Raw genomic sequence first — 26,717 nt, 5'->3', positions numbered from 1 at the left:
GTAGATGAGACTGGTCTTGAACTTAAGCGATCTACCGGCCTGTGCCTCCCAAGTATTGAGGTTAAAGGTGAGTGTCACCACCACCCAGCCGACAGTGCACACTTGTGAGCAGTGAAGGCATGCATCATGTGGGAGACAGAGCACAGAGCACAAGCAGCTCTTCTAGCAGTTGTTACTTGATCTAGGCCTGGGTGGTCTGTGTCGGTCAGGGAGAGCCAGGCGGTGGCCATTCTGTGTGAAATTCTGCAGAGTAACTGGGAAGAATTGTGGACCTTTCATATCCATTGCCCTGTGACATCACAACAGCCAGACCTGTGAGCATTTTCACCCAAGATTTAGAGCGTCGTCTAGAGTTCAGCTGCTGTTAAAATCAGATCCTGCAATGCTGAGCTCTTTCCAGGGATACTCTTGGCTTTCTGGTTTTCCGGTTTTGATGATATTAAGCTTTCTGTGATTGTTCTCCCATGTCTTTACCTTCCCCATTCTCATTGCTAAACAACTTTGGTTAGGTACATATGCATGTTAGGCTGATGGAATGATTTTGTTGGACTTCCTTTCTTAAGGTGTCAGCTACTTCATTTCTCTTTTATAAAGTACAGCAGATTAAAAATTTTTTTACCAGTTGAATAGAGAAACATTTAGGAAGATTAAAATGTATCTCTTTTTAAAAAAGAACAAGCCTTGAAAGGTAAGAAAAATAATCCCCTGTCCCCAAAGAAGGAAACCAAAGAAAGTTAACATCTGGAGCAAGTGAGAGCGAGCCAGAGCTTGGCCCAGGCCTCTCTCCTTGCTGGGGAAGGTTTGCTCCTTTTGGTCCTTGGCTGGATTGCACTCAGTACACAGTATACCTTCATGTAGCATGTTGTTGGATACCTTCAGATTCACCTCCTCTATTCTCCACCTCAGAATCTCTCCTCCACCACCCCCCTTCCCTTTATTTCCTACCTGGTTGCCAGGCAAGTTTCAACTGCTAAGCCAAATCTTTCTAACTTCTAGACTCCCTTCCTTTATATTTCTTCCCATTTTTACTTTAGTTCTCACCTTCTCCCCTTTTGCTGCTAAGACCAACAGGGAGAAATCAGATGAATTCTATTTCTTGGCATAAAAGTATAATTGTTCATATCCTCACCTATCTTTCCTACTTTCTTTTAAAGCTGGAAGTTCGTGAAGATCCTAGTAGCAATAAAGATTTCAAAGTTCAGTGTGATGAAGAAGAACTCAGGATTTACCAGCTAAATATTCAGATCCGGGAAGTTTTTGCCAATCGCTTTACTCAGATGTTTGCCGATTATGAAGTGTTTGTCATCCAGCCTAGCCAGGATAAGGAGTCCTGGTTCACTAACAGGGAGCAGATGCAGAACTTTGATAAAGTAAGTGAGACCCTGCGGGAAGGTGCGCATGAGAGCACCTTGCAGCTTGAAGAAGTGACTGCATATGACATCACTAGAAGAGTCAAGTAGAGAGGCAGGCATGCAGATGATTACGGTTAGGTGATTTACCTTAGCCAGTGCCCCCTCCCCTTGTTTTGGTTTTGTTTTGTTCTGTTCTGTGGTCCTGAAAAGGACTCTTTTTCTAGGTGTGTGTAGTTGAATGTCTAGGCTAGCTGTGTCAGATTCTTGGGAAGTTGAACTTTTATGAGAGTTAACAAAGAGGAGGAGGATTGTAGTTGGCCTTTCATAAGGATGTAGGATGCCACAGAGATTTGTCCCACTTGAGCCCTTGGGGGTGTTGCCTGTGATGGTCAGGGTTGCTCTAGTCTCTTCTCTGTTGTTGACTGCTTTTGTTTGGTTCCATTAGGCCTCCTTCCTGTCAGATCAGCCTGAGCCCTACCTGCCCTTCCTCTCAAGATTCCTAGAGACCCAGATGTTTGCATCTTTTATTGATAACAAGATCATGTGTCATGATGATGATGATAAAGACCCTGTCCTCCGGGTCTTTGACTCAAGAGTAGATAAGATCAGACTGTTGAATGTTCGAACACCCACTCTTAGGACATCTATGTACCAGAAGTGTACCACTGTGGATGAAGCAGGTAAGGCCTCCTTGGTAACATGTCCCTTTTCCTAAACATGTATGCTTTTCTCATGTTTTGCCTTTGAGTATGTTATCACACGGCCTGCAGTGTTCTTCCTTATTATTTTATTTATTTATTTATTTACTTACTTACTTACTTAAAGACAGGGTCTTTATAGCTCTGGCTCTCCTGGAATTCACTCTGTAGACCAGGCTAGCCTTGACTGTAGAGCCCCACCTGCCTCTGCCTTATCACAGAGACTAAAGCTGTGCGCATCGCGTGCTTTGCTTTCTTCCTTATTTTTTGTTTGTTTATTCTTTTGGTCTGGAAATTGTTTTTGTTTGTTTGTTTTTGAGGTAAGAGTCTCTCTTGACTGACCTAGAACTGCTATTTAAGCCAGGTTGGCCTTAAACTCCTGCCTCTCAAAAATCATTTTTAAAATCAGGATTCCCCATCCTTTTCATTCCCCATCAAGTGTATTACACTTGAAAATGGCAGTATTGGAACAGCTGAGGATGGTGAAGCTAGAGATGGTCACTTGAGCTCTGCCTATCTGCCATAAGAGTGAGGCAGTCAGTTCTCAGCCCATCTATAATCTATGTATTGAATCTGCAGTATGATTGAGTTACTCTTGCCTATTATCAGAAGATGTAGTGTTATGGGTCTATTGGAATCTAGGGTTTAAGCTATGGAATGAAGAGCTAGCCAGCCCTCACTTTAAAGGCTTTTTCAGAAGAGGTGTCATGGTGTCATCTGCATACTTTGTTCCAAAGCACCAGAGCCCTCACTGTAGATATACTAGAGCAGGCTTCTTGCCACTGACCTTGTATCCCTAGCCTTTGAGACTGCTCTAGACTGTCTAGGCTTCTCCTGTGTGTGCCCCAGGGCAGTTAGTTGAGACATCTGTAAGAATTACTTCATCTATTTCTAATTCTAAAGGACTCCTGTCCTTCACTGCCACATGGGCAGATTTGTTTTCCTGTTAGCATGTATTTCAGGCAGGAGGGTAAAAATCTTTTTACTCTATGTTGGTTGGAAGTGAAAGAGTAGTTATGTCTTTAAAAAAAAAAAAGTGTTGACTTGAATTTTTTTTTTAAATCTCACTCAGAAAAAGCAATTGAACTACGTCTGGCAAAAATTGACCACACTGCAGTTCACCCACATCTTCTTGACATGAAAATTGGACAAGGAAAATATGAACCTGGCTTTTTCCCTAAGCTGCAGTCTGATGTACTTTGCACTGGGCCAGCCAGCAACAAGTAAGTAAACCTTAGAGATTTCCCAACCTGATCATCAAGCACTTTTGTCACTGACATCTAGAGTCTAAGTTAGCATTGGTATACATGAAAGACATCAGGGTTTTTTCCTTAGCATTTTATTATTTTGTGTGTATGAGTATTTTGCCTGCATCCATGTCTATGTACCACTTGTATGCCTGGAGGACAGAAGAGGTCAAAAATCTCCTTGAGCTGGAATGGCAGATGGTTGTGAGCCACCATGAGAGTACCTAGAATTTAAGAAACAAGTATGGATAAGACCTAAACTAGGTAAGTGTCAGGGTGTCTTGTCAACTTTTGTCTCCACTGTACAAATTGGACAACTCTTACAAATTGGATATTCCCAGGACTTACAAGGAGCCAGGCAGCAGATGGCTTAAAATGACCTCCTATCTGAACCCCATCTAACAGACAGCTATTCTAGCTTTATGTCCTTAAAAAGTGCTTTTGGAAATAACTGGGCCCTGACTGAACATGGCAACTTGGATGGTTGGATGGTTCTTTCCCAGATAACTTTGTATCTGCATGTACAGATGCTTTGGTAGATAATTCAAGACAAATGACTTAGAGGCCTTCTCTCTTTTGTTTACTCACTTGTTTCTTTCCTTCTTTCTTTCTCTCTTTCTTTCTTTCTTTCTTTCTTTCTTTCTTTCTTTCTCTTTTTCTCTTTCTTTCTTCCTTCCTTCCTTCCTTTCTTTCTTTCTATCTACCTTTCTTTCTATCTATCTCTCTTTCTTTTTTTCTTTCTTCCTTCTTTCTTTCTTTTGTTTATCTGAAGACATGGTTTCTCTGTGTAGCTCTGGCTGTCCTGAAACTCAGAAATCTGCCTGCTTCTGCCTCTTGAGTGCTAGAATTATAGCTGTCTTTTTATTTTTTGAAACAGGGTCTCTCTCACTGTGTATACCAGGTTGGCTTAGAACTCACAGAGTAGTGAATACTCTTAATGGCCTCTTTTGATACTGTCAGGTGGACAAAAAGGAATGCCCCTGCCCAGTGGAGGCGGAAAGACCGGCAGAAGCAACATACAGAACACTTGCGCTTAGACAATGACCAGAGAGAGGTAAGACGCCTTAGGAATGGCAAGGAGCCCTCCTCTGTCATGCTGCCCTGTCTATCACTGCTTCAGCAGTGACCTCTCCCTGTAGAGAAGAATTCGAGTGTCGTTCTAGAAAGCATAGTATTTTTCATGACAGCAAGCCAGTTGATGCTGTATGTTCTGTTACTCGATAGGAATTTCAGAAGATGCCAGTCTGAAACTTGGAGAAATAAGTGCCTTTAAAATTGGGACTTCTTTGTTTGTGATACAGTAGGAAAGGAACTAATTTTGTTAAAATAGAAAGGAGGAAAGTGAGCTGGGCTGGTGCTGTGACTCTGACGCTGGGGACAGAGAGCTTTTTCCTAGACTCCTTTGTATCTCAGGTGACTGTGATATTTAGTTTTCAGTGCTGACTTGACACAATCCAGAATCACCTGGGAGGAGTCCTCGTGGGGTATATGTCCAGATCAGGTTGGCCTGTGAGCGTGTCTAGGGGGAACCGTCTTGATTACCTTAACTGATTTGGGAAGATTCTCTAGCTCTTGGTGGCACCGTTCCCTGGACAGTTGATGTTGAATTCTGTAAGAGCAGAGAAAGCAAACTGAGAACCAGTTGCATCCTTGCTTTTCTGATTGCGGATGGTATCAGATGCCCGCTGCTGTGCTCCCTGATATGATAAACTGCAATGTCCATCTGTGAGCCCAAGTAAACCCTTTCTGCCTTAATCTGCCTGAAGTTGCTTTTGTCAGGGTTTTATGGCAGCATTAGAAAAGAATGGAGAAAGTGGACTTAGCTTTTTTTTTCTTTTTGTGGATAAGGAGGGGGATGGTGCCTAGTTAGTGTTCTGTTTTGCTGAAGAAACATAACAACTAAGGCAGTTCTTATAAAAGGTAGCAGGCATGTCTAACCTGCATTCCTAGCTGCATGTGTTCTAGGAAACCTACAAATATAGCCCAACATAAAACAGTAAATGTACCCAAACCATTGTGATATCAGTTTGTTTGTTTATGTATTGCAATTTGTAACTCCACTGCAGGGTTCTTTTTTTTTTTTTTTTTTTTTTTTTTTTTTTGGTTTTTAGAGACAGGGTTTCTCTGTGTAGCCCTGGCTGTCCTGGAACTCACTCTGTAGACCAGGCTGGCCTCAAACTCAGAAATCCACCTGCCTCTGCCTTCCAAGTGCTGGGATTAAAGGAGTGCGCCACCACCGCCCGGCTTAACTGCAGGGTTCTTAAGTGTAAACCTCATATTATAATATAAAAAATTTGGCTATGATTGCTAGTGTATTTGTGTGTGTCATATGTACATGTCTGTATAAATGCCTCTTGTGTCTTTAAATCAAAGGTAGTTTATTATATTCATGTCAATAAAACCAGAAATTGTATTATTTTGATTTTCCCCTTTAGTACAAGAATTTCACTTTAATTTTCTGCTCCCATGTATATTTGAGCCCAGGCATAGGCAAGCAAAGAGGGCATGGGGTGCAGTATCTTCCTTAGGAGCCCACCAGTACTGGTTGCTGTGGTCTCTGTCCATGGACATAAAAGTTCTTTGCTTTTTTTGTTTAATGTAGAAGTACATCCAGGAAGCCAGGAATATGGGCAGTACCATCCGTCAGCCTAAACTGTCGAACCTCTCTCCATCAGTCATTGCCCAGACCAACTGGAAGTTTGTAGAAGGCCTGCTGAAGGAATGTCGAAACAAGGTGAGCTGTGGGCACTCAGTGCTGCTGCTTCCTTGGCAGCAAAGAGGAGGTCATTTCTGACTCCGACCACTCCTTATCTTAGTTAAAAAAATGTGGGGGTTGGGGGTCGGGTGGGGAGAGGGAGGTCAAGACAACTTTGTAAGTCAGTTCTCGTCTTCCATCTTCATGTGGGTTCTGATGATAGAGCTTGCATCATCAGCTTGGGATGCCATCTAACTGCCCATTCCTTAGATAATAGGAAAATACTAACCTTAAAAGCTTGTTTCCATATCAATTACAGAGTGTTTTGCGTATGTGGAAATGTTTTTGCTTCTCTGTTGTAATCTAACAGTAATTTCTTTTCATATCTAGTAATAGCAGTTTGTGGGGGCTAGAGAGATAGCTCAGTGGTTACGAACACTGGATGTTCTTCCAGAGGACCCAGGTTCTATTCCCAGCACCCACATGGCAGCTCACAACTGTCTGTAACTCTAGTTCTAGGGAATCTGACTCCTCACACAGACACACATGCAAGAAAACATTGATGCTTTGTAGACCAGGCTGGCATCGAACTCAGTGTGCCACCACCGCCTGGCTTGAAAGATTAGTTTTTAATATTTAAGTTTTAAATGTAATTTCTAATAAAAAGTCTTCATACAAGTCAGAGTATCATAATTTTTAGGACAACACAGCTGATTTGTTCTCTGCTGCATCCTGAGAGTTATGAGTGAAATTAGAAGAAATTCGTACTTTAAGAAGCTTGGGCTGGGACCACAGGAGAGGGAGAGGGAGAAGGAAGAAGATGCCGAAGGGAGATGGATCCTGAGAGCATGGCCATGAGGACCGGCCAATTGGAGTAGGAGCAGCCCAGGCAGAACATGGTCTGCCTTCTCATCCCTGTCACTTCGTCCCCAAAAAAGCAAGAGAAGAGGAAGAGGAAGAGAAAGGAAGAAGGAGCAGGAGGAAGGAGGAGCAGGAGGAAGGAAGAGGAACAGGCAGAAGAGGAGGAGTCCAATTTATATTGCCCATATACTCACTTGAGTATGGTCGAACTCCCAGTAACTAGCCCCTTAAAGAAAACAGTGCTTTTCCATCCCCAACCCAACCAGAAGCCTTCAGTTGTGGAGAGCTACACTTCAGCATCCTTATCACAATATTTTAGAGTTCTCTTTAATGGTTTTCTGTCTAGACTGTTACCATTTTGGGCAGTGGGGTCAGGTGGGATTCTTTGTTTAAATTAAGCAAACTCTATTTTCTTTCAGAAAGGACTATCTCCCCAAAGTGGGGTTCAAGGAAATAGCATCAAATACAGGAAAGAATGGGGTTTATATTAGCTCCCTAAACTCCAAGGCTAGGGATAGGTTTCAAGAGTTTTTGGTTACATAGAAACTTGGCAGAACCTTTCAAAATTGCCAGAAAATCTCATCTCAGCAGAGTGGAGGTGTAGAACATGTCAAATTCCAGAAAATGAGTCAAGACATGGTCAAACCCAAGTTTTACAGAAGACAGGAATGGACTTATCTTGACCTTGTAACAAGATAGGTTTTAATCTTAAAATGGAGTTAGGCTTGTCCATTAGGTAAAGGGCCTGGCTACCAAGCCATGTGATTCTACACATGCATCGAGGCACTCATGCCTCCCCGCCCCCCACCACACAGACACACACGGACACACACATGATGGACACATACATGAGTACTACTAAAATCTTTTTTAAAAAGCTTGGAATAAGCAGGTCATGGTGGCGTACAACCTTTAATCTCAGTACTGAGGTGGTAGAGGCAGGCGAATCTCTTAGTTTGAGGCCAGCCTGGCCTATAGATAGAGAGAGACTCTGTTTCAACAATAAAAAAATACCTTAGATTCCATCAGAATTGATATTTTAAAATTCAGATTTGTTCAATTTCAAGATTTTATTATTTATTAATATTTTAAGGTTTATTTTATTTAGTATGTGTGAGTACTTTGTCTGCATGCAGTCTGTGCACCACATGTATGCCTGGTGCCTAAGGATGTGGTAAGCCTCCACATGGGTGGTAGGAATTAAACCTGGGTTTTTTGAGAGAGCAACAAGTGTTCTCACCCATTGAACCAACTTTGCTGTCCAAGATTTTGATTTTTTAAATATGTGTGTGTATCTCTGACTGTGTTTGCCTGCCTGCAAGCACCCTCAGGCCAGAGAGGACCAGGTCTCCTGGAGCTTGAGTTACAGGCTATTGTGAACCACCCAATGTAGATTCTGGGACTGAGCTCAAGCCCTCTTTACAGGAGCAGAGCAGTCTAGTGTCTTACCCCTGAGCTGGTTTTTTTCCAGCCCCCTACTTTAATTTATTTTTTAAACTGAGAGTCCATTCTAAGTCACTTGTGATTTTCCTTTCTTGCCTTTAAAAACATTATTGATAGAAAGATTTCATGTTACTCAGTCATCTTGACATTGATGTTGTTACATATTTATAATAAGCATTTGTAGATTTTTACCTGAAATTATTCTCAATAACTTCTTGCCTTCTTGAGAGTTATTTTAGATTTATTTCTAGGTTATATGTGCTTGAACGTTATCCGGTACATTTATTTAAGCCATGAGAATGGGGGAATAGCGAAGGTGGGCATGAGCAAAGGATTTTATTCAACTCTTTTCATCTCATAAAGGCAAAGGCTTGAATCCAGAGTAATGAAGTCCCTTGCTAGGATCACTTGCTGATAGCTGTGTTTTAGCCTCCTTAACTGAACTTTGAAAGCTTGTGTTCCCTATAACCTGACCCACATGACTGACTATATACTGTCCCTGGGCTTCTTCATCTCATCTTTCCTAGCCCAGCACATGTGCCATGCAGGCTGCCACAGCTCTCGCAGTAGTGTGTGGTTCTACTCACTGTAGTGATCTGTCCTACTTAACCATTCCTAGACCAAGAGGATGCTGGTAGAGAAGATGGGTCGAGAGGCAGTGGAGCTGGGGCATGGGGAGGTGAACATCACCGGTGTGGAAGAGAACACTTTGATTGCCAGCCTCTGTGACCTTCTGGAAAGGATCTGGAGCCATGGGTTACAAGTGAAACAGGTAATGGGTCTAGCCTCTGGTTTCACTATTAGTCTGGGATACCAGTAGTTCTCAACCTTCCTAATGCTCTGACCCTTTATACAGTTCCTCATGTTTGCTACTGTTATGAATTACAATGTAAATATCTAATATGTGGGGCTGAGTATCAACAGCTAAACAATGTAAGTTCAGCTTTTTTTTCTTATAAATAAGTAAGGTTTATATATCTATGTTTTTTAAACCTTTAAAAGTGGAGGTGGTCGCTCACATCCTTAGTCTCAGCACTGAGGCAAGAAATAGGCAGGTCTGTGAGTTCAAGGACAGCCTGGACTACAGAGAGAGTTCTAGGATAGTTAGGGCTATGCAGAGAACCCCTGTCTTGATAAACAAGATCAAACAAACAAAATGGCATCTTTCTTGGGAGTAAGTTGCAGATCAGCTTGGTGGGTCCTCTACTGTTGGCCTGTGTTTGGAGATAGAACAGAGAGGCTGAGTCGAGGGGGTACCAGCTATCATTAATTTACAGTCCTAGTAGAAATGAGGCTCTCACTGATCATCTGAAGATCTGACAGAAGCTGAGTGTTTGGTCCTTGCCACATAAAACTCCGGAATCTCCTTGATCCAGTGACATGCTTTTCAATGGTAGTCATAGCTGCCATCTTTTATTCTCATGTACTGCTCTGAAGCAAGGTCTCATATAGCCCAGGCTGCTTTGTACTCCATATGTATTCAAGGGTGACCTTGAACTCCTGGTCCTCCTGCCTCCACCTTCTTAGTACTATTACAGACATGGTTAGTGCAGTGCTATAAATCAAATCAAGGGTTTCGTGTATGCTAAACAAACACTCTACCATTGGATCTAATTTTGTTTTTTGTTATTGTTGTTTTTCTTTTTTGTTCTTGTTTTATTGTTTGTTTGAGGCAGGGTTTCTCAAGAGAGCCTTGGTTATCCTGGAACTCAGCTTTGTAGAGCAGGCTGGCTTCAATCTCAGAGATCCAACTGCCTCTGCCTAAGAGTGCTGGGATTAAAGACGTGCACCACTGCACCTGACCCTACTTAAAATTTTTTTTATTAATTTATTTTGTGTGTGTGAGAGAGAAGAGTCAGGGGAAAAGGTCAGCAAACAACCTGCAGGACTCCTTTCTCTGTTTCTGCTGTTTGGAACACAAAGGTTGAACTCCAGTGGCAAGCTCCTTTACCCACTAAGCTGTCTTGAGTAGAATTGCCTTGAACTCACTGTATAACACATTACTATGTTGATTTACCACTGAGGTTCTACACTACAAGAAGATAGGTTCTATGCAACTACAAGGATGAGATAAACTATAAGTCAGTACACTAGAACCCTGGTATCTGGAAAGCCAGAGCTATAATTGCTGACACATAGACACATAGCTAGTTTTCCTTTTTGCCAAGGCACAAGTCAAATAACATCTGGGAATCTGAGTTAAGGAAGCAATCTGCCTCTTAATGACAGCTCAGTTGGTCACCCACAAATTGGTTTCCTTTATAATCATCCTTCAAAGTGTCATGACTCGTGTGTGTGTGTGTGTGTGTGTGTGTGTGTGTGTGTGTGTGTATTTTTATTTTATTTTTGAGATAGGGTCTCTCTGTGTAGCCATTGCTGTCCTTAACTCTCTGATCCTTCTGCTTCCACCTCTGGAGTGTTGAAATTATTGGCATGAACTGCTACCCTTGGCACCTGCTAGGCAAGTACTCTACCAACTGAGCCATATCCCCAGCACTAAGACACTATATTTTAGAGATTTAACATAGTGCTTTATTATTAGCAAGCACTGAGATATGATAGCATCTATCACTTTCATTAAATATAATACTTAATTTGTAAGATTATTTATAAATTATGTTGCCAAAATATGTAATTCAACACATATTGAATTTTTATTACCTGTATAGGAACTTAATCATGAATGAAATATTTATCATCTGTGATAGTTATAGGGGCAGGGGAGATAGCTCAGTTGGTAAAATGCTTGCTGTACAAGCATGAGGACCTGAGTCCTGTCTCTAGAGCTCACATAAAGAAAGCTAATGGTGGTGAGCATTTCTAATCCCGCTGTAGGGGAGGAGGAGACTGGACGATCCCTGGGTCTCACTGGACAGCAGGTATTTGATGAACTACAGGCCAGTGAGAGATACTGTCCTAAAAAACAAGATTGGATCTGGGCATAGTGGCACATAATTTAATCCCAGCACTTAGGAGGCAGGGGTAGGGGAGGAGGCAGAGGCAGAAGCAGAGGCAGAGGCAGGAGGATCTCTGTGAATTTGAGGCCAGCTTGGTTTATTTATTCCAGCCTGCAACTAAGGACAAGATGAAGATGCCTTTAAATATAATAGGGGATTTGGACACTGTTACACAGATTCTTGGCAGGCTAGGTGTGTGTGTGTAGACGGGGCAAGAGCTGACCTTCTCCAGTAGAGCATTTAGAGGTTGTCTTTTATCTTCTTATTCATGTGTTTTTATCACACGCTCCTTTGAACACACTCTCCTTTGTATGCTAGTTGGGAATCATTTCAGCTTTTGTTATCTTCCTTCTGTCTCTTCTGGGTTTTAGTAGAGTTTATATGTATGTATATTGTGTGTATTGGGGGGAATTGAAACAGCATTTTTAGCAAAAATTGGTTTTTGCTAGTATTTTTAGCAAAAAAATTGTTCTTTGCATGTTGAACATCATTAATAGTTATTTCTCCTCCCCATTGCTTCCAGGGGAAATCAGCTTTGTGGTCCCATCTGTTACATTATCAGGAGAATCGTCAGAGGAAGCTCACCTCAGGAAGCCTCAGCGCCTCAGGTGAGGCAGTTTGTGCACCTGTGTAGACTGTCTCTGCTTACTCTGTGTAGACTGTCTCCTCTCCGTTCACTCTGTGTAGACTGTCTCCGCTCACTTTCCTATCTGTCTCTCCCTGTAGTGGTCATTACGATCCCTCTGTTCACATTACGATCCCTCTGTCCAAGCCACAGAGGCTTTTACTTATAATGTTTTCTGTTTTAAAAAAATAAAGCCACTGGGCTGGAGAGATCTCAGCTCATTAGCTAAGAGTGTTTGTTGTGGGGTTGGAGAGAGATGGCTCAGTGGTTAAGAACACTGGTACTCTTCCAGAGAACCTAGGTTCGGTTCCCAGCACCCACATGGTAGCTCACAGCTCCAGGGAACCCTACACCTTCTTTTTGCCAGGTATAAATACAGTGCACATACATGCAGGCAAGGCACTTAGTAGACATGGAAGAAAAATAAAATCTTTGTATAAAAAACAGTGCTCATTGTTCTTCCAGAGGACCAGACTTCTGTGCCTAGTTCCATGTTGGGTAGATCACAACCATGTGTAACTCAAGCTCCAGAAGATCCAATTTCTGGTCTCCATGGATATTCAGACACACACACACACACACACACACACACACACACACACACACACACACACACACACACAGCTTACTAGAACAGCATCGTCTGCACTACAGTGATGTTCCTCTTATCTGTTTCTGGACCCCTTTGATCAGTAAAAGTGAGCAGCCTAATTTGGCTTCAAAAATGGACTGTAGCTGGGCAGTGGTGGGGCACACCTTTAATCCCAGCACTTGGGAGGCAGAGGCAGGCAGATTTCTGAGTTCGAAGCCAGCCTGGTCTACAGAGTGAGTCCCAGGACAGCCAGGGCTACACAGAGAAACCCTGTCTCAAAAAAACAAAAACAAAACAAAACAAAACAAAAAAGGACTATAAATTAAAAACAGAAAAGTGAAACTGGGAACCTTTTTTTTTTTTTTAATTTATGTGACATGGGCATAGAGGCCAGAACCGAGCATAGGTCCCTGGAACTGGAGTTAGCCAGTTGTGAGCCACCATGTGTGTGCTGGGAATTAATAATCCTCTGGTCCTCTAGAAGAGCAGCCAGTGCTCTTAACTGCCTAGCCTTCTCTGTAGATCCCCCACCCCTACTCCACAAAACAAAACAAAAGCAAAAATAAAACCTGGTGTTTGTAGGACTCAAGGGATAATCTAGTCCATTCTCTTTATAAGAAAAAAAATGAAGTCTCAAAAGGAATGAGATTGTTGTAAGATCATGCAGTAAGTTAATGAAAAAGAAAAGGCGTTCCCCACGCCGTTCTCAAGTGTCCCTTCCCATACGTGCTGCATGCACAGTCTCCTTTTACTTCTTGACTACAACTCTCTTTATACCAACCTTTCTTACTTTCAGGCCTCTTCCTTGGTTGGTCTGTCTGTCTGTCTTTCTGTCTTTCTTTTTCTTTTTTAAAGACAAGATCTCACTGTGTAACCCTGGCTGTTTTGCAACTAGCTCTGTAGGCCAGCTGGCTTTGAACTCACTGAGATCCAGATGCCTCTGCTTTCCTAGTACTGGGACTAAAGGCATTGCCGGCACACTCAATTGGGTATTTTTTTTTTCTTTCTTTCTTTCCTTTTCTTTTGGTTTTGGTTTTGGTTTTTCGAAACAGGGTTCCTCTGTGTAGCTCTGGTTGTCCTGGAATTAGTTTTGTAGACCAGGCTATCCTCACTCACAGAGATCCACTTGCCTCTGACTCCCAAGTGCTGGGATTAAAGGCGTGCACTACTCCAATCAGCTATTCTTAATGGTAAAGGTAAGTTTGAATGGAATTTTGAAAATTTTCCTCCTTTGTATTTTAGTTGGGTTATGAACTTCATGCCCTTGAACTAGTTGTCCCTCAAGTAGCACTGACTCTGAATAGAAAATTAGCTGAAGACCAGGGACAAGCATTCCTGAAGGAGCCTATGAGGCCATTTTGGTGTACTTTGTGGGTGTGTGAATCTTGGAATTTCTTAGGAAGGTTATGGCAGTTACTGCCAAGGGACAAACTACAGCAAAATATTCTCAACTGCTTGGTGATGAGAATACTAAGATTTAAACCTGGCACCTGGCACCAGATCAGAGGTTTCCTCCCTTGGACGACCTAAGCATTCTGAAACAGGTTCATTCTGGAACATTCTCTTGCTTCTCTTGAAGACTGACTTGGGAATGAGCAGTAGCTTCATATGGCTTAAGTACTGTCCCCTGGTCATGACATATGTGCTCATGATGAACTGAGAGCCAGGAGTCACTCTGCCATATCCTCCTCTGTTAAATGTAGACTGTGATACCTACATTGGCTCATCTTACAGATTATTCAAGAAGTAAATAATATGCAAAAGTATAAAATCTGATTTCTGTTGGAAATCTAACAATATTTGTGAAATGGCTGCTTAATTTATTAATGATGGAGCCAGTTGTTTGCTGTAGGAATTTGTGTTCTGACATGTAAAAGAGTCATTAGCTATTTGGATACTCAGGTCTCCTTGGAGATGACCATCTTTGTTATTCCAGGAATACTTCTTGATTCAGAACGGAGAAAGTCTGATGCCAGTGCCGTCATGTCTCCCCTGAGGATCTCCCTAATTCAGGATATGAGGTCTGTCTGCTCATTCATAAATTAATCACTAAATCTTGTCTCAGCTGTTGCTTGGGTGTGATACTTAACCCACAGGATTTCTGTGGCTGTTAAAGCATTTCAACTAATCTAGCTAACTAGGTGCCTTCACTATTGGTCTTTGTATATTTATAAAAGGGTAGTTTTCCTGGCATATTGCAGACTATACAGGAGAAAGAGCGTAGGTATCTCATAGTACCAGGGCTTGGGATTAGCCTGGCTTGTTGAATCCTGTATTATCTGTTCTTTTTCCCAAATTGTGAGAACTGTGTCTGGAAAAGCCACAGAAAAGAGTGAGAAAGACTCCTAGGTAGGATGGGGCTGTTCTACCTGGACTCTGTTCATTTCCCAGCCCACCCTATACTTCTTCCCTTAGGCACATCCAGAATATTGGGGAAATCAAGACTGATGTGGGAAAGGCCAGAGCATGGGTGCGACTGTCAATGGAGAAGAAGTTACTCTCCAGACACCTGAAGCAGCTTCTTTCAGACCATGAGCTCACCAAGTAAGGCCAGGCTCCAGGATTGGCAGGTAGACTAGAAATTGGGGGTGGGAAGGGCAAGTTCATGTTAAAGCAGCAGCATCCAGCCAGACTTAAGCTGCAGACTCACAGTGTGTGCACCTCCCTCCATCTGCAGACTCACAGTGTGTGTACCTCCCTCTATGTGCAGACACACTGTGTGCACCTCCCTCTATGTGCAGACACACAGTGTGTGCACCTCCCTTCATCTGCAGACACAGTGTGTGCACCTCCCTCCATCTACAGACTCACAGTGTGTGCACCTCCCTCTATGTGCAGACACACTGTGTACACCTCCCTCTATGTGCAGACTCACAGTGTATGCACCTCCCTCTATGTGCAGACTCACAGTGTGTGCACCTCCCTCTATGTGCAGACTCACAGTATGTGCACCTCCCTCCATCTGCAGACTCACAGTATGTGTACCTCCCTCCATCTGCAGACTCACAGTGTGTGCACCTCCCTCCATCTGCAGACTCACAGTGTGTGCACCTCCCTCTATGTGCAGACTCATACTTCTGCTTTCTGCTTCCTCTTCCTTCAGTCTTTTTGCTCCGAACTATGCTGCTCTCCTTCCTGGAACCTTTGGCCATGAGGCATTTCTTTGTTTTGTTTATTTTTTGTCCTGAGAAACAAAGGGTTGGAGAATTAAAGGGAACTTCTGAGTTACCCATTGTTTCTGCTGAGCCCAAGGCCAACCAGAACATGCAGTTAGTTCCCTTTCCTTCTCCCCTGACTGAGTCTCCTCAGAGCTTTCAGATAACATGCCTAGACCCTCTCCTGCCATACTTCTCATTAGGACAGAAAGCGTGTCCAGGGTCTTACACTTCCCAGAATTTTCAGTCCCCTGTTTGCCTACCTTTCTTCCCATGGTTCCTTCCCTTCTCTGCTTCTCAGATGACTCAACTCTGTCTTTTCAGCACATCTGGCTCTTTATTTATTTATTTATTTATTTATTTATTTATTTACTGGTGATATTTGGGATTAAGAACCTCACACACTGGACAAATGTTGTATCATTTACCCAATAAGTCTTCAGCCCTAATCTTGTGGTTTGGTTGGTTGGTTGGTTGTTTTATTTTGTTGTTGGTTTTTTGTTTTTTTTTTTTTTTTTTTTTTTTTTTTTTTTTTTTTTTTGAGACAGGGTTTCTCTGTGTAGCCCTGGCTGTCCTGGAACTCACTCTGTAGACCAGGCTGGCCAAGAACTCAGAAATCTGGCTGCCTCTGCCTCCCAAGTGCTGGGATTAAAGGCGTGTGCCACCACTGCCTTGCCTAATCTTGTGTTTTTAAAAACCATAGTCCTATTACTTAAAATGCTCCCTGACCCGATTAGATTCCTTTAGATCTGACCTTTCACCACACTGGGGCCCAAACTTGGAGCACATGAGCCTGTTAGGGACTTAATTCAAACTGTGCCCAGCTCATAGTGCCTTCTGTCCCATACCCTCATCTTTCTCCTAGTTTACTGAGGGTTTCAACCATGCCTCCTTTTCAGATGACCGGGATGGCTCTGTTCCCATCCTCTCTCCATTGTCAGTTCCTTTAGAACTTAGTGAGAAGTTTTATTTACCAGAGTTTTCTCAGACATCAGGGCCATTTGTCCTCCAGGCAGGCATTTGCTTTGACACAGCATTTGTTGGGCCTTCCTTTACCTTAGAAAATGTGTTACATTGTGTAATTGTTTTATTACATATAAAAGTTCGCTTACATTGAGAAGCTGAATTGTGTGCCTTTCCCAGTGCTGAGCATGTTCCTTAGTATCTAGAAGGAATCAGCCACTGTCCGTAAAATGTGTGCCTGGCTGTCCAGGCAGGAGCACAACAGCCTTGGAAGAATCAGTGTGAATAGACTGTTCTTCAGCCACTGGCATTTTCAACTAGATTTCACCACTGTTGGTAGCTTGGAGACTGTCAGCTCCCTTGTTGTGATCTCCTGGGCCTCTCCATGGTGACTGGTGTTGTATAGTGCTCCCCTTACCTTGGTCTCTCCATGGTGACTGGTGCTACATGGTGTTCCCCTTAACTTGAAACTGCTATGTGATGTTATATGGCTACCATTACCTTTTTTTTTCTTTAAAAATTAAAATATTTATTGTGCTCATGTGTGCATGTGTAGGTCAGAGGACAACTCTGTCTTTTCACCATGTGGGTCTCAGGGTGGAACTCAGGGCTTCAGACTTGGCAGCAGGCTCTTTTACTCACTGAGCCATCTCACCGTCCTGTGGCCTATTCTCTTTCTCCTCTGCACTTTGCAGAATGTTGGATACAGCAGTCTTCCAGTCTCTGCATACATGCCATTTTTTGTCTCTGTTTTACTCTAACTTGGTGATCTCACTCACTCATGACTTCAGTCACCTCTAAGCAGGTGACTCCCACCTCTGAAGCTCTGACCATTCTTCTCTCAGAATTTATTTCCATTCAGACCTTAGGAGTAGCTTGGAGAGAATAAAATCAGGCTTTACATCATGTGGTTAACTTCTTTTTTAGTTCTACAAAATATTGCTGCTGTTTTCTCTAAACATCTTAACATCTCTCCCAACATCCACCATCTAGAATAATCAGGGTTGACTCCACTGTTCTGCTCTTCTTGGCTCTTTGGTTTCTTTCTCCTCTTCTGTATTTCAGTCATTATTCTCCTCCCAGCCTCCCATCACACTAACTAAACTTCCTAAAACTGACCTAAGAATATAGGCCCTTTATTTATTTTGTTCTAGTCTAACTTTCCAGCTCTATTGCTACCTGATCATTTCTGGGTTCTCAAATCTAGCCACCCTAATTTCCACATATCCTTTTTCCTGTGATTTAGAACATCTGCCTGGGTTTGTACTGTCTTCTAGATCTAAAAAGCATGACAGGACTATTTGAAGCTTCACTGTTCTTAAATTCCCAGAGAGCACCTTTTATCTAGTAAGTCATATGTGGTTGTATGCCTTTGTGTTTATTTAGTTTATTCTGTTAGGTAGGAGAATCTGTTTGAGGGCAGGCTGTGGGTAAGGTGCTGTATAACTTCCCTGGGTGCTCGTGATTGTAGTAAGGCAGGTAGGATGTTGTTTTCCTTCTTCCCTGTGTGTGTCTCTTTGACAAGGGCTTGAACATTGTGCTCCCCTTATTCCTTTTATTTATAGAAGATATCTTGTTGTTGAGCCATGGAGGGCCTAGAACATAGGAAAGGAATTGGCCTTTGGTGTTTTGACCCTTGCTTTTAAGGTGGATCTGAGGTAGGAGCAGGGTCTTGCCCTGTGTCACCTTGGAAGGCCTGAGATGTGGCCTGAGTGAATGGTTATTGCAGGTCCCTTGCCGGTTGTTTTTGTGGCCATATACTAAGATGGCAGCCTAACTAGAAGCCTGAGAGTGTCTTTGTTATCTCCAATGGTTTTGCAGTTTAGGCTTTGTTCAGAAAAGGGGATTCTATGAACTGTCTCCTGTGACAATATAGCAATATTCAGCGTGTGATTTTGTTGGACTTGCTGTGGCTTAGGCCTCTAGCATCAGCCACAAAGAATGACTAGTTTTCCTCCTTCATGAAGAGATCCTAAGGAGCTCAAGACTTGCCATCCCATGCTTCCCTAACCCATCTCCTTGTGAAAGTGAGCACTTTTAGCTTCTTTCCTGTCCTCTTGGCTGGGGATTGATGTGTTCATGTCTTGCTACTGCCTGACAGGAAGCTGTACAAGCGTTATGCCTTCCTGCGCTGTGATGACGAGAAGGAGCAGTTCCTCTATCACCTGCTCTCCTTCAACGCAGTGGACTACTTCTGCTTCACCAACGTCTTTACAACCATTCGTGAGTAGCTCTGCTCCAATCTCAGTGGCCTGTTCTAGCCAGGCGTCATGAACCTACCCAGGCTTGCTGTCTCCCTTGTACTTTATTTCCTTATATTTATTTATTTATTTTTCCTTGATTTTTGAGAAAGGGTCTCATTGTGCAGCCAAGACTGACATCAAACCAAACTCATAGTAGTCCTCTCTGCCTCTGCCGTTGGCATGCTGGTGTACAATGGCTGGCCTCCCCTGTAGTGTCTGTTTGCCTTGTGCTTCCATGGGGGAAGTAAGAAGGAACAGCTCCTTCTCGTGGCTGTTTTCTTAGAACTTTCTGTCCTCATCCTTTTGTTTGTCATGATGTCAGTCAGTGTTGTTCCACAAATTGCTCATGGGGCCTAAGGACATAAAGTGTGCTGGAGCTGCATTACCTTCTATCCTGCATACTTGTGAAGAATCGTCCTTCTATTCAGCCTGAGAAGTGTCTCAGCGTTACAGATTTAGAGTAGCCCCAGAGAGAAAGATGTCTTCCTGAAGTAGCAGAAAGAATGCCATGTGACAGTAGGCCTTTAGGCCAGGCCAGCCCTGCCTGCCCCTAACTCATCAAATTCCTGTGCGCAGAGCTGTGGGTTTCACTCTCCATATTTTTAGAGGAGGAGGGTTCAAAATACCCTGAGGTCTTTGAGCTTCATCTTTCCATGATGCCAAGATTCTTTCTTTACTTGGTAGCCTTTGAATTTGCTCCATCGCCAGTTCTCTGGCCAGCCACCCACTGCTCAGCAGCACACTCTTCTCTCATCTTTGTCCCATCTTCCTTCCCAGAGAGTAGGGCTGTGGACTTGGTAGGAGTAGTAGTGAACTGGAATTAAAAGACCTAGGGTAAACTCTTTTTCTCTCTGTGCCCTGAAAAAGAGAGGTGGCAGCTGTATAGCATGCTAAGATCAATATTATCATTGATAATGCTATTGGGTTCAAGAGGTGAGAGACTGCAAAGCACTCTGAGATGAAGTTAAGTTAGGAGTTGGTTACATTTAAAGCTGGGACTGCAGATAGGCTTAGTAAGAGCAAGGCTAATAAATATGTGAAGCAGCCAGGGGATCTGCTGACAACAGCACAGCAGGAGCTGTGCCAGTGTTGTTCCTGGAGCAGGTCAGGGTCCCTCCCATCAGGTGTGAGAGATTCCCAGTCCCCACCTTGACCTCTGTGGCTTCTCTAAACAGTGATTCCGTACCACATTTTGATTGTACCAAGCAAGAAGCTGGGGGGCTCCATGTTCACCGCCAATCCATGGATCTGTATATCAGGAGAACTGGGCGAAACACAGGTCCTGCAGATTCCCAGGAATGTGCTAGAGATGACTTTTGAGGTATGTGATATCTGGGGTCCCAACCCAAGGCTCTGTGGGGATCCAAGTTTGTAACAGCTACTGTGGGAATTTTCTGCAGGACGCTATGGAGGCCTTGTTTCACAGCCTTGTGTATCAGCACAGCAGGCCTGTTCTGAGGCAATATTAGGTCAGGGCCAGGGCTGAGCTGTAGGGAAGAATTTGCACCTTTGTACACAGTCACTGCTGGAAGTTTATATGTCAGAACTTGTATACGAGGGTATACATGGGAATGGGGTGGATTGTTGGGGAATTCTCCAGAGTTCTTCAACTGTAACACACAGGTATTTGTTAAGCTGCAGGACCAACCTGGAATGTTTTGACCCAGACCCTGGTTTTCCTCTAAGGCTAGCATCTTTCTCAGCCATGCGCTGTCTAGGAGACAATGCTGGTCGGCCAAATCTTGCAGTAGGTGGAGCTGTGAGCGCTGCTCCTACAGATGCTGAGCCAGGTGGCAGACAGCCAGTCAGATTTGAGCCTCCAAGGATTGCCACTCCTGCTTTTCTGACCTGGCTTCTCTTCCTTATTCCCTCAGTGCCAGAACCTGGGGAAGCTCACCACTGTGCAGATTGGCCATGATAATTCTGGGCTGTATGCCAAATGGCTTGTGGAATATGTGATGGTCAGGAATGAGATCACAGGACATACCTACAAGTGAGTGACCTTGCGTGTGCACCCCAGGGCTGTCTTTCAGAATTGAGTATGAGCTTCTCAAGTAGCCCCTTAAGGTTTGATAGTCCTGGTGATTTCCCTCTGGCTCTGCTATGTATTTGAAAGACGCAGATGTTTCCAACTGAGTAAGCATGTATGGCATTGGTGGACACATGTCCCAAGCCACTCAGGTAATTCCAGGGATAATTTACTGTGGGACAAAGAGAGTCCAGGAGCCCTTGGTTTGGTTTTGTGACCTGTCCCCATGGATTGGCTTTGTTGTTGGTATTGCTGAGTAGAAGGGGAGGATGCTGGAGGAATGATTAGCTCTCACAGACCTTTGTTTTACCTCTAGGTTTCCATGTGGCCGATGGCTGGGGAAGGGGATGGATGATGGAAGCCTGGAGCGTGTGCTTGTTGGGGAGCTGCTCATTTCCCTACCTGAGGTGGATGAGAGGCCTTGTCGGACTCCACCACTGCAGCAGTCCCCTAGTGTCATCCGGAGACTTGTGACCATCTCACCCAACAACAAGCCCAGTGAGTAGAAGGAATGTCTGGAAATGGGCAGGTCTCTGAGGGTCCTGGCCTCACTCTGCAGCTGCCCCTGCTAGAGTAGCGTGTGGCAGGAGCCCCAGTGCTGGCAAAGCCATCTCCTCTCTTGATCATCACGTGTATGTGGCCCTTGCTTTGAAGACCTGGAAGGAGACTCTGATGATCTGTTTTGTTTTTCCATGTTCCTATATGTCAGGGAAAGAGGTCATTTCTGGCTTCCTCCTTCCTGGTAACTGTTCACAGCCAAAGCACAGCTCTCTTATGGAAACCAAGAACTCCAAAGAAAAGTAGAAAGTAAATTGGGCCAGCATCTCCCAGAGACAGAGCTCTATTAGCTTGACTTTTGCCCATTAAGGTTTTTGGGAAGAGCTCTCTCTGCAGAAGTAGATGGGCAAGAGTCTCTGCTTCCTGAGTTCTCACTCTCCTGCTGCCATGGGCCTATTCTATTCTTTGTGTCCTCAGTCTCCTGCTTGTTAACCTCTGAGATTACTTATGGCTATCTACTTGATTTTCTCAGAGCTGAACACTGGGCAGATCCAGGAGTCCATCGGGGAGGCAGTCAATGGAATCGTGAAGCACTTCCATAAACCTGAGAAAGAGGTGAGCGAGCCTTCCTGCCTTCTAGCCCAGAGGAGTCCTCTTGATTGTAGTCTCCTTGTTATACTCTTCAACGTCCATGTGCTCTGGGTAGTCCAGAGTCGTCAACAAGGTCTTCTGGAATATCTCAGGCTACCCTGGAACCCCTTATGTAACCCATCCTGCTCTCAAAAGCTGTGCAGTCTTCTGCCTCCACCTCCCAAGTGTTAGGATTATAGGCTCATATTCCCGTGCCCAGCCAGAGTCCAGTACAGCATATGCCTTGCCAGTTTTGGGATAGGATGGGCTTTTTCCTCAGGAGCCTTTGCCTCAGTTGTTTTGTTTGGCTAAGTGGAGTCTTTGGGGTCCCCCAGTAAACACAACCTCTTCCTGACTTTTTCTGGATTTGCTTATGCCTATCCAAATGATAACTATACTGGCTTTGTGTGCCCTATTGGGCAGTCTCTTGTATGTGACCCCAACTCTATCACATGCCCTTCACCAGTTCTTCACTGAAAGAGTATGCCAGCCATTGTCGTTGGTGCTAGACAACAGATAAGAACTTTTTGGTGGTTTGCTTCCTCCTGGCCTAGCTGTAGGTTTAAGGATGTAGTAGTGGTAGGGCAGCTCAGCTGAGATGTGCCTGTCATTTATCCTGTTTTCTTTCCTAGCGTGGCAGCCTGACACTGTTGCTTTGTGGAGAGTGTGGTCTCGTTTCAGCACTGGAACAAGCTTTCCAGCATGGATTTAAATCACCCCGACTCTTCAAAAATGTCTTCATTTGGGATTTCCTGGGTGAGCTGGTCTAGGGTTGAAGAGTAGGAAAAGTATGTTGATGTGGAGGTCTTTATATCCGGTGGCATGTGGGTTAGCTGTAGAAGCCAAATCAGGCAGCCCTCAGTTAGGTCTGCTATTTGTTTGCCCAGGTTTCTTGTAGGGAATGATGAGAGAACAACACCAACCCCATGCTCATTTGTATGACCCCTTGCCTCTGAGAACTTGACAAAAGAGATTCTAAGCATCTCTCATCTAGAATAGGCTTAGCCCCAAGTCCTCATTCTCTGTCCCTATAGAACCAAAATGACAGTTGAGAGTATTGGATCCCAAGCCCTGTGTGGTTCCACTGGAGAATTTTTATACAGGAGACAGTCCTCGGAGCTTTATTGTCCCTTCTGACAAGGGGGAAAGAACATGTTCATGCTAAGGGCTATATAAATAAAATCTAAAACTAGGCATTAGTTTTAAATATGCTTCCTGACATCAGAATACTTTAGTATCCTGAAGTTGTTTGTGTGGGCTTGGAGAGTCCACAGCCCCGGGCCTGCAGGGCAGGGTTTGAGGAGCCATTCTCACAGCTTTTCTCCTTTTCACAGAGAAAGCACAAACCTATTATGAGACGTTAGAGCAGAATGACGTAGTCCCAGAGGAAAACTGGCACACACGGGCCCGCAACTTTTGCCGCTTTGTCAGTGCAGTCAACAACACGCCCCGGAACATCGGCAAGGACGGCAAATTTCAGATGCTGGTGTGCCTGGGAGCCAGGTACTACAGGGCCAGAGTTTATGGCAGCCAGTATTCAGGTGCTGCAGTAGGGTGGTAGGCACTATCATGCAGTGTAGTCATTGGCCATGGCCCTGCCGTGGAGGGCTCCTTTAAGCCGTTAATTTTCTTAAGTATCTTGTGTGTTTGTGGGGATCTCTGAAGTACAGTGTGTATAATTAAGGAAGATGGAGGGCATATCTTGATGGGATGGTTTAAAACCACCCCATTGGGGAAATTGGAAGTAAATGTGTATAGTTATTTTTTCCAGTAAACATTGGAATTTCAGGGGCCTCATGGAAAATGGTAGGAAGAATGCTGAGCTGGGAAGTTTACTGGCCAGTTTAAAAGTAAAAGGTGTCAAACATCATCAAACTGCCCCTCCTAGGATGTGCTGAAACCCTAGAGAGGAGTGAGTCCCCAGAAAGCTTCAGGGTGGGAGGAGGGGTTTGTGTGAGGCTTTAATGACAGAAGGTCAGTGATAGGGAGCAGGTTGAGAAGGAAGCTGGAGGCCTTCAAGACCTGGGATGGAGAAAATCCCTTCTGCATTGTTTAATGAGAAGGCTGAGATAATGTGGGTCTGACATGGGTAGTATGCATCGGAGTACACAGCACTGAGAGAATTGGAAGGCCAGACAGACTAGAGGTGGGGTATTCAGGCTGTGTGTAGGAGAGTTGGTGTGGTGGTTAAATACAGACTCTGAGCTGAGTACTATGTGGCTGTACCCCCAGCTTCTGGGGAGCTAAGGCAGGAGGATTGCTTGAACCTAGAAATATAAGGCTGTCATGACAACATAGTAAGAACTCCATCCCAACAACACAAAAGTAAATAAGATGCTGAAGAGAGGTGGCTCAGTGATTAAGAGGACCCTTTCTTCTTGCAGAGGACCCAAGTTGGGTTCCCAGCACCCACATGGCTACTAACAAAAGTTCCAGAGGATCCAACATTTGGTGCCGTTTAGTGTCATTGCATGCATGTGGTGCTGTCATGAAAACTAAACCTCTTGCAACAACACTGGCACATGGGAAGTGTCAAGTGTCTTAGCACTTCGATGCTGTTAGTGTGTGCTGTTAGCTGTGGAAAAAAGAGATGTTCTGGACCTCTGTTTGATGGGGGGAGGAGTGCTCACTTCTGCCTAGTAACTGGTTGTCTAGGGAGATGAAGGTAGTGGAGAAAGAGGCAGGTGACAGGGATTATTGTGTTGGGTTATTCCCAGGGCTGAGTGGTGGAAAGCAAGCTCCTTTAGGGAGGGAAGTGGGGCTATGAGGGAGGGGTACGGCTTCTTCATCCTCTTCTAAGTTCAAGGATCCTCCGCCTTGGCCTGTTTCTGTTTCTTTTCCCTTGCTTTGACTTACCTGGATCATTCCCACCCTGCCAGAGATCACCTCCTGCACCACTGGATAGCCTTGCTGGCCGACTGCCCCATTACTGCGCACATGTATGAGGATGTGGCGCTGATCAAGGACCACACGCTCGTCAATTCCTTGATCCGAGTGCTGCAGACCCTGCAAGAATTCAACATCACACTGGACACTTCCCTCGTTAAGGGCATTGACATCTGACCTCCCAGCACCAGCCAGCAGCAAGACCCAGGAAGGCTCCCTGCAGCTCTGTCTGCCTCTTCATCCCAGAGGGACCAAGCAAGTTGTGAGGGACACAGAGGATATGTATACTTACTGTAAAAAGAAAACTAGAGGATTTTTGGAAAAAAATAATCTATTTTAGAGTTTATTTGCTGACCTGCTTTTTACACACTTTCATGTGAAAGAGACAGAAGAGGGGCGAGGTTGGTGCTGCTTGTTTTGAAGCTGGTGCCTCCCTTGTAGGGCCGCATGCTGGGAGCCTGTGGCCTCCCAGATTGAGCCTGAACACGTGTGGGGCGGGGCTGTTCCACATGCCGCCCCGTCACGTCGATGAGGCCATTCCACATCGTTTTTAAACTAATGTTTTCTATATTAACATTATTCTGGCTATATGGCTTTCACAGGCCATGCACAGGTGTGCGGGTGGGAGATCCCATGCTCCAGTCAAAGGGATTTTAGCAGTGCCTCTGATCAAAGCACTGCGGAGGCAGCTCCACATCCGTTTCCCCCCTTCCCCTTTTTGTCAGTATTATTTGGGAAGGAGACATGCCAGGACAATGTCATTGTGCTATCGTCATGCAGAAAATCATGTTTCCTGTTGGCACAAAGTTGCACAGAAGTAAACATGAGCATGTTTAACAGGTTTGTCTTTTCTTCATCTATCTTATTTATTTAACCTCCATTGTATGTTTTAAATATTTGTTTTTCTTTTCTTTTTTTTTTTCTTTAAGAAAAGGAAAAGCTTGTCACAATCTAACTGGCTATGTTATTACTGTTAAATTTATGTTGTTTTGCAACTTAGAAACCAGCTACAGTATGGCCCACTTAATAAAACACCTGAAACAAATCTTATTGGTCACTGGCTTTCATGGGTGTGTGGGTTGTGGAGGATACAGTGTGGCCTACCTGAGGTCCAAACTGTGCATCTCTCTCCCCAGCTGGCTGGGGTCTGGACTGCCTAGGATGCCCCTGAGGACTTAAGTCCGTAGACCTTCCCTATCTGGTGCCCAAGGCTTTCATAGCTAATTCAGTCAGCCAATGATGAGGAATGTGGAAAGGTGGTTCTCCCACTGCAGAGGGAGGAAACCTGGCCAAGCTTACAGAGATTGTCACTTGATCAATGATACTGGGCCATTTCTTGAGAAGGTAGGGAGACTGAGTAGGAACATAGAACACAGGTGGCTCTGTCTACCCTCTGTTAACACATGCAGTATGCACATGTGTACGCTACACACACACACACACACACACACACACACACACACACACGCGGGCGCGCTTAAAAGGCCTTTCTCTAGTGAAGGGTTTGCTCTGTCAGTGGAAGAACCTTAGGACCCTAGTAACCAGCTAAATTTTTCTTTTCCCTCCCCCTCCCTTCCCTTCCCTCCCCTCCCATCTCCTCCCCTTCCCTCCCCTTCCTTCCCCTCTTCTCCCCTTCCCTTGTCTTTTTCTTTTTTGTTTCCAAGTGTTGAGATTAAAGGCATGTGCCACCACACTTGGCTAAATTTTTATTTTTCAATCACGCTCCTCTTGCAGAGTGTTCCAGAAGTGGCTTAAGAATGTAGAGCCCCTCAAACCCAGAATTTGTTCTTCTGGTTCTTCATGTACTGCTCTCTCTACTTTCCCTTTGCCTGTATATTGTGCA

General features: G+C 44.2%; 1 protein-coding gene across 3 annotated transcripts in view; it reads left to right on the top strand.

Annotated features, from left to right (window-relative positions):
• Dennd5a (DENN domain containing 5A) overlaps window positions 1–25,919 on the top strand; it is a 63,277-nt gene extending 37,358 nt beyond the window's left edge. For all 3 annotated transcript variants that reach the window (XM_031387837.1, XM_031387836.1, XM_031387835.1), the window contains 17 exons: window positions 1,155–1,370; window positions 1,798–2,032; window positions 3,123–3,273; window positions 4,258–4,351; window positions 5,900–6,031; window positions 8,916–9,068; window positions 11,777–11,861; window positions 14,407–14,491; window positions 14,886–15,014; window positions 18,690–18,811; window positions 20,007–20,152; window positions 20,706–20,824; window positions 21,177–21,358; window positions 21,891–21,973; window positions 22,621–22,744; window positions 23,323–23,491; window positions 24,868–25,919. In XM_031387837.1, the coding sequence (XP_031243697.1) occupies window positions 1,155–1,370; window positions 1,798–2,032; window positions 3,123–3,273; window positions 4,258–4,351; window positions 5,900–6,031; window positions 8,916–9,068; window positions 11,777–11,861; window positions 14,407–14,491; window positions 14,886–15,014; window positions 18,690–18,811; window positions 20,007–20,152; window positions 20,706–20,824; window positions 21,177–21,358; window positions 21,891–21,973; window positions 22,621–22,744; window positions 23,323–23,491; window positions 24,868–25,051 (2,409 nt within the window). In that variant the 3' untranslated portion in view covers window positions 25,052–25,919. The remainder of the gene's footprint in view (window positions 1–1,154; window positions 1,371–1,797; window positions 2,033–3,122; window positions 3,274–4,257; window positions 4,352–5,899; window positions 6,032–8,915; window positions 9,069–11,776; window positions 11,862–14,406; window positions 14,492–14,885; window positions 15,015–18,689; window positions 18,812–20,006; window positions 20,153–20,705; window positions 20,825–21,176; window positions 21,359–21,890; window positions 21,974–22,620; window positions 22,745–23,322; window positions 23,492–24,867) is intronic.
• Window positions 25,920–26,717: the final 798 nt, after the last annotated feature.

Source organism: Mastomys coucha, unplaced genomic scaffold (assembly GCF_008632895.1).
Source record: "Mastomys coucha isolate ucsf_1 unplaced genomic scaffold, UCSF_Mcou_1 pScaffold21, whole genome shotgun sequence".
Lineage (NCBI taxonomy): Eukaryota > Metazoa > Chordata > Mammalia > Rodentia > Muridae > Mastomys > Mastomys coucha.
This window is presented reverse-complemented; position numbering and strand designations above follow the sequence as displayed.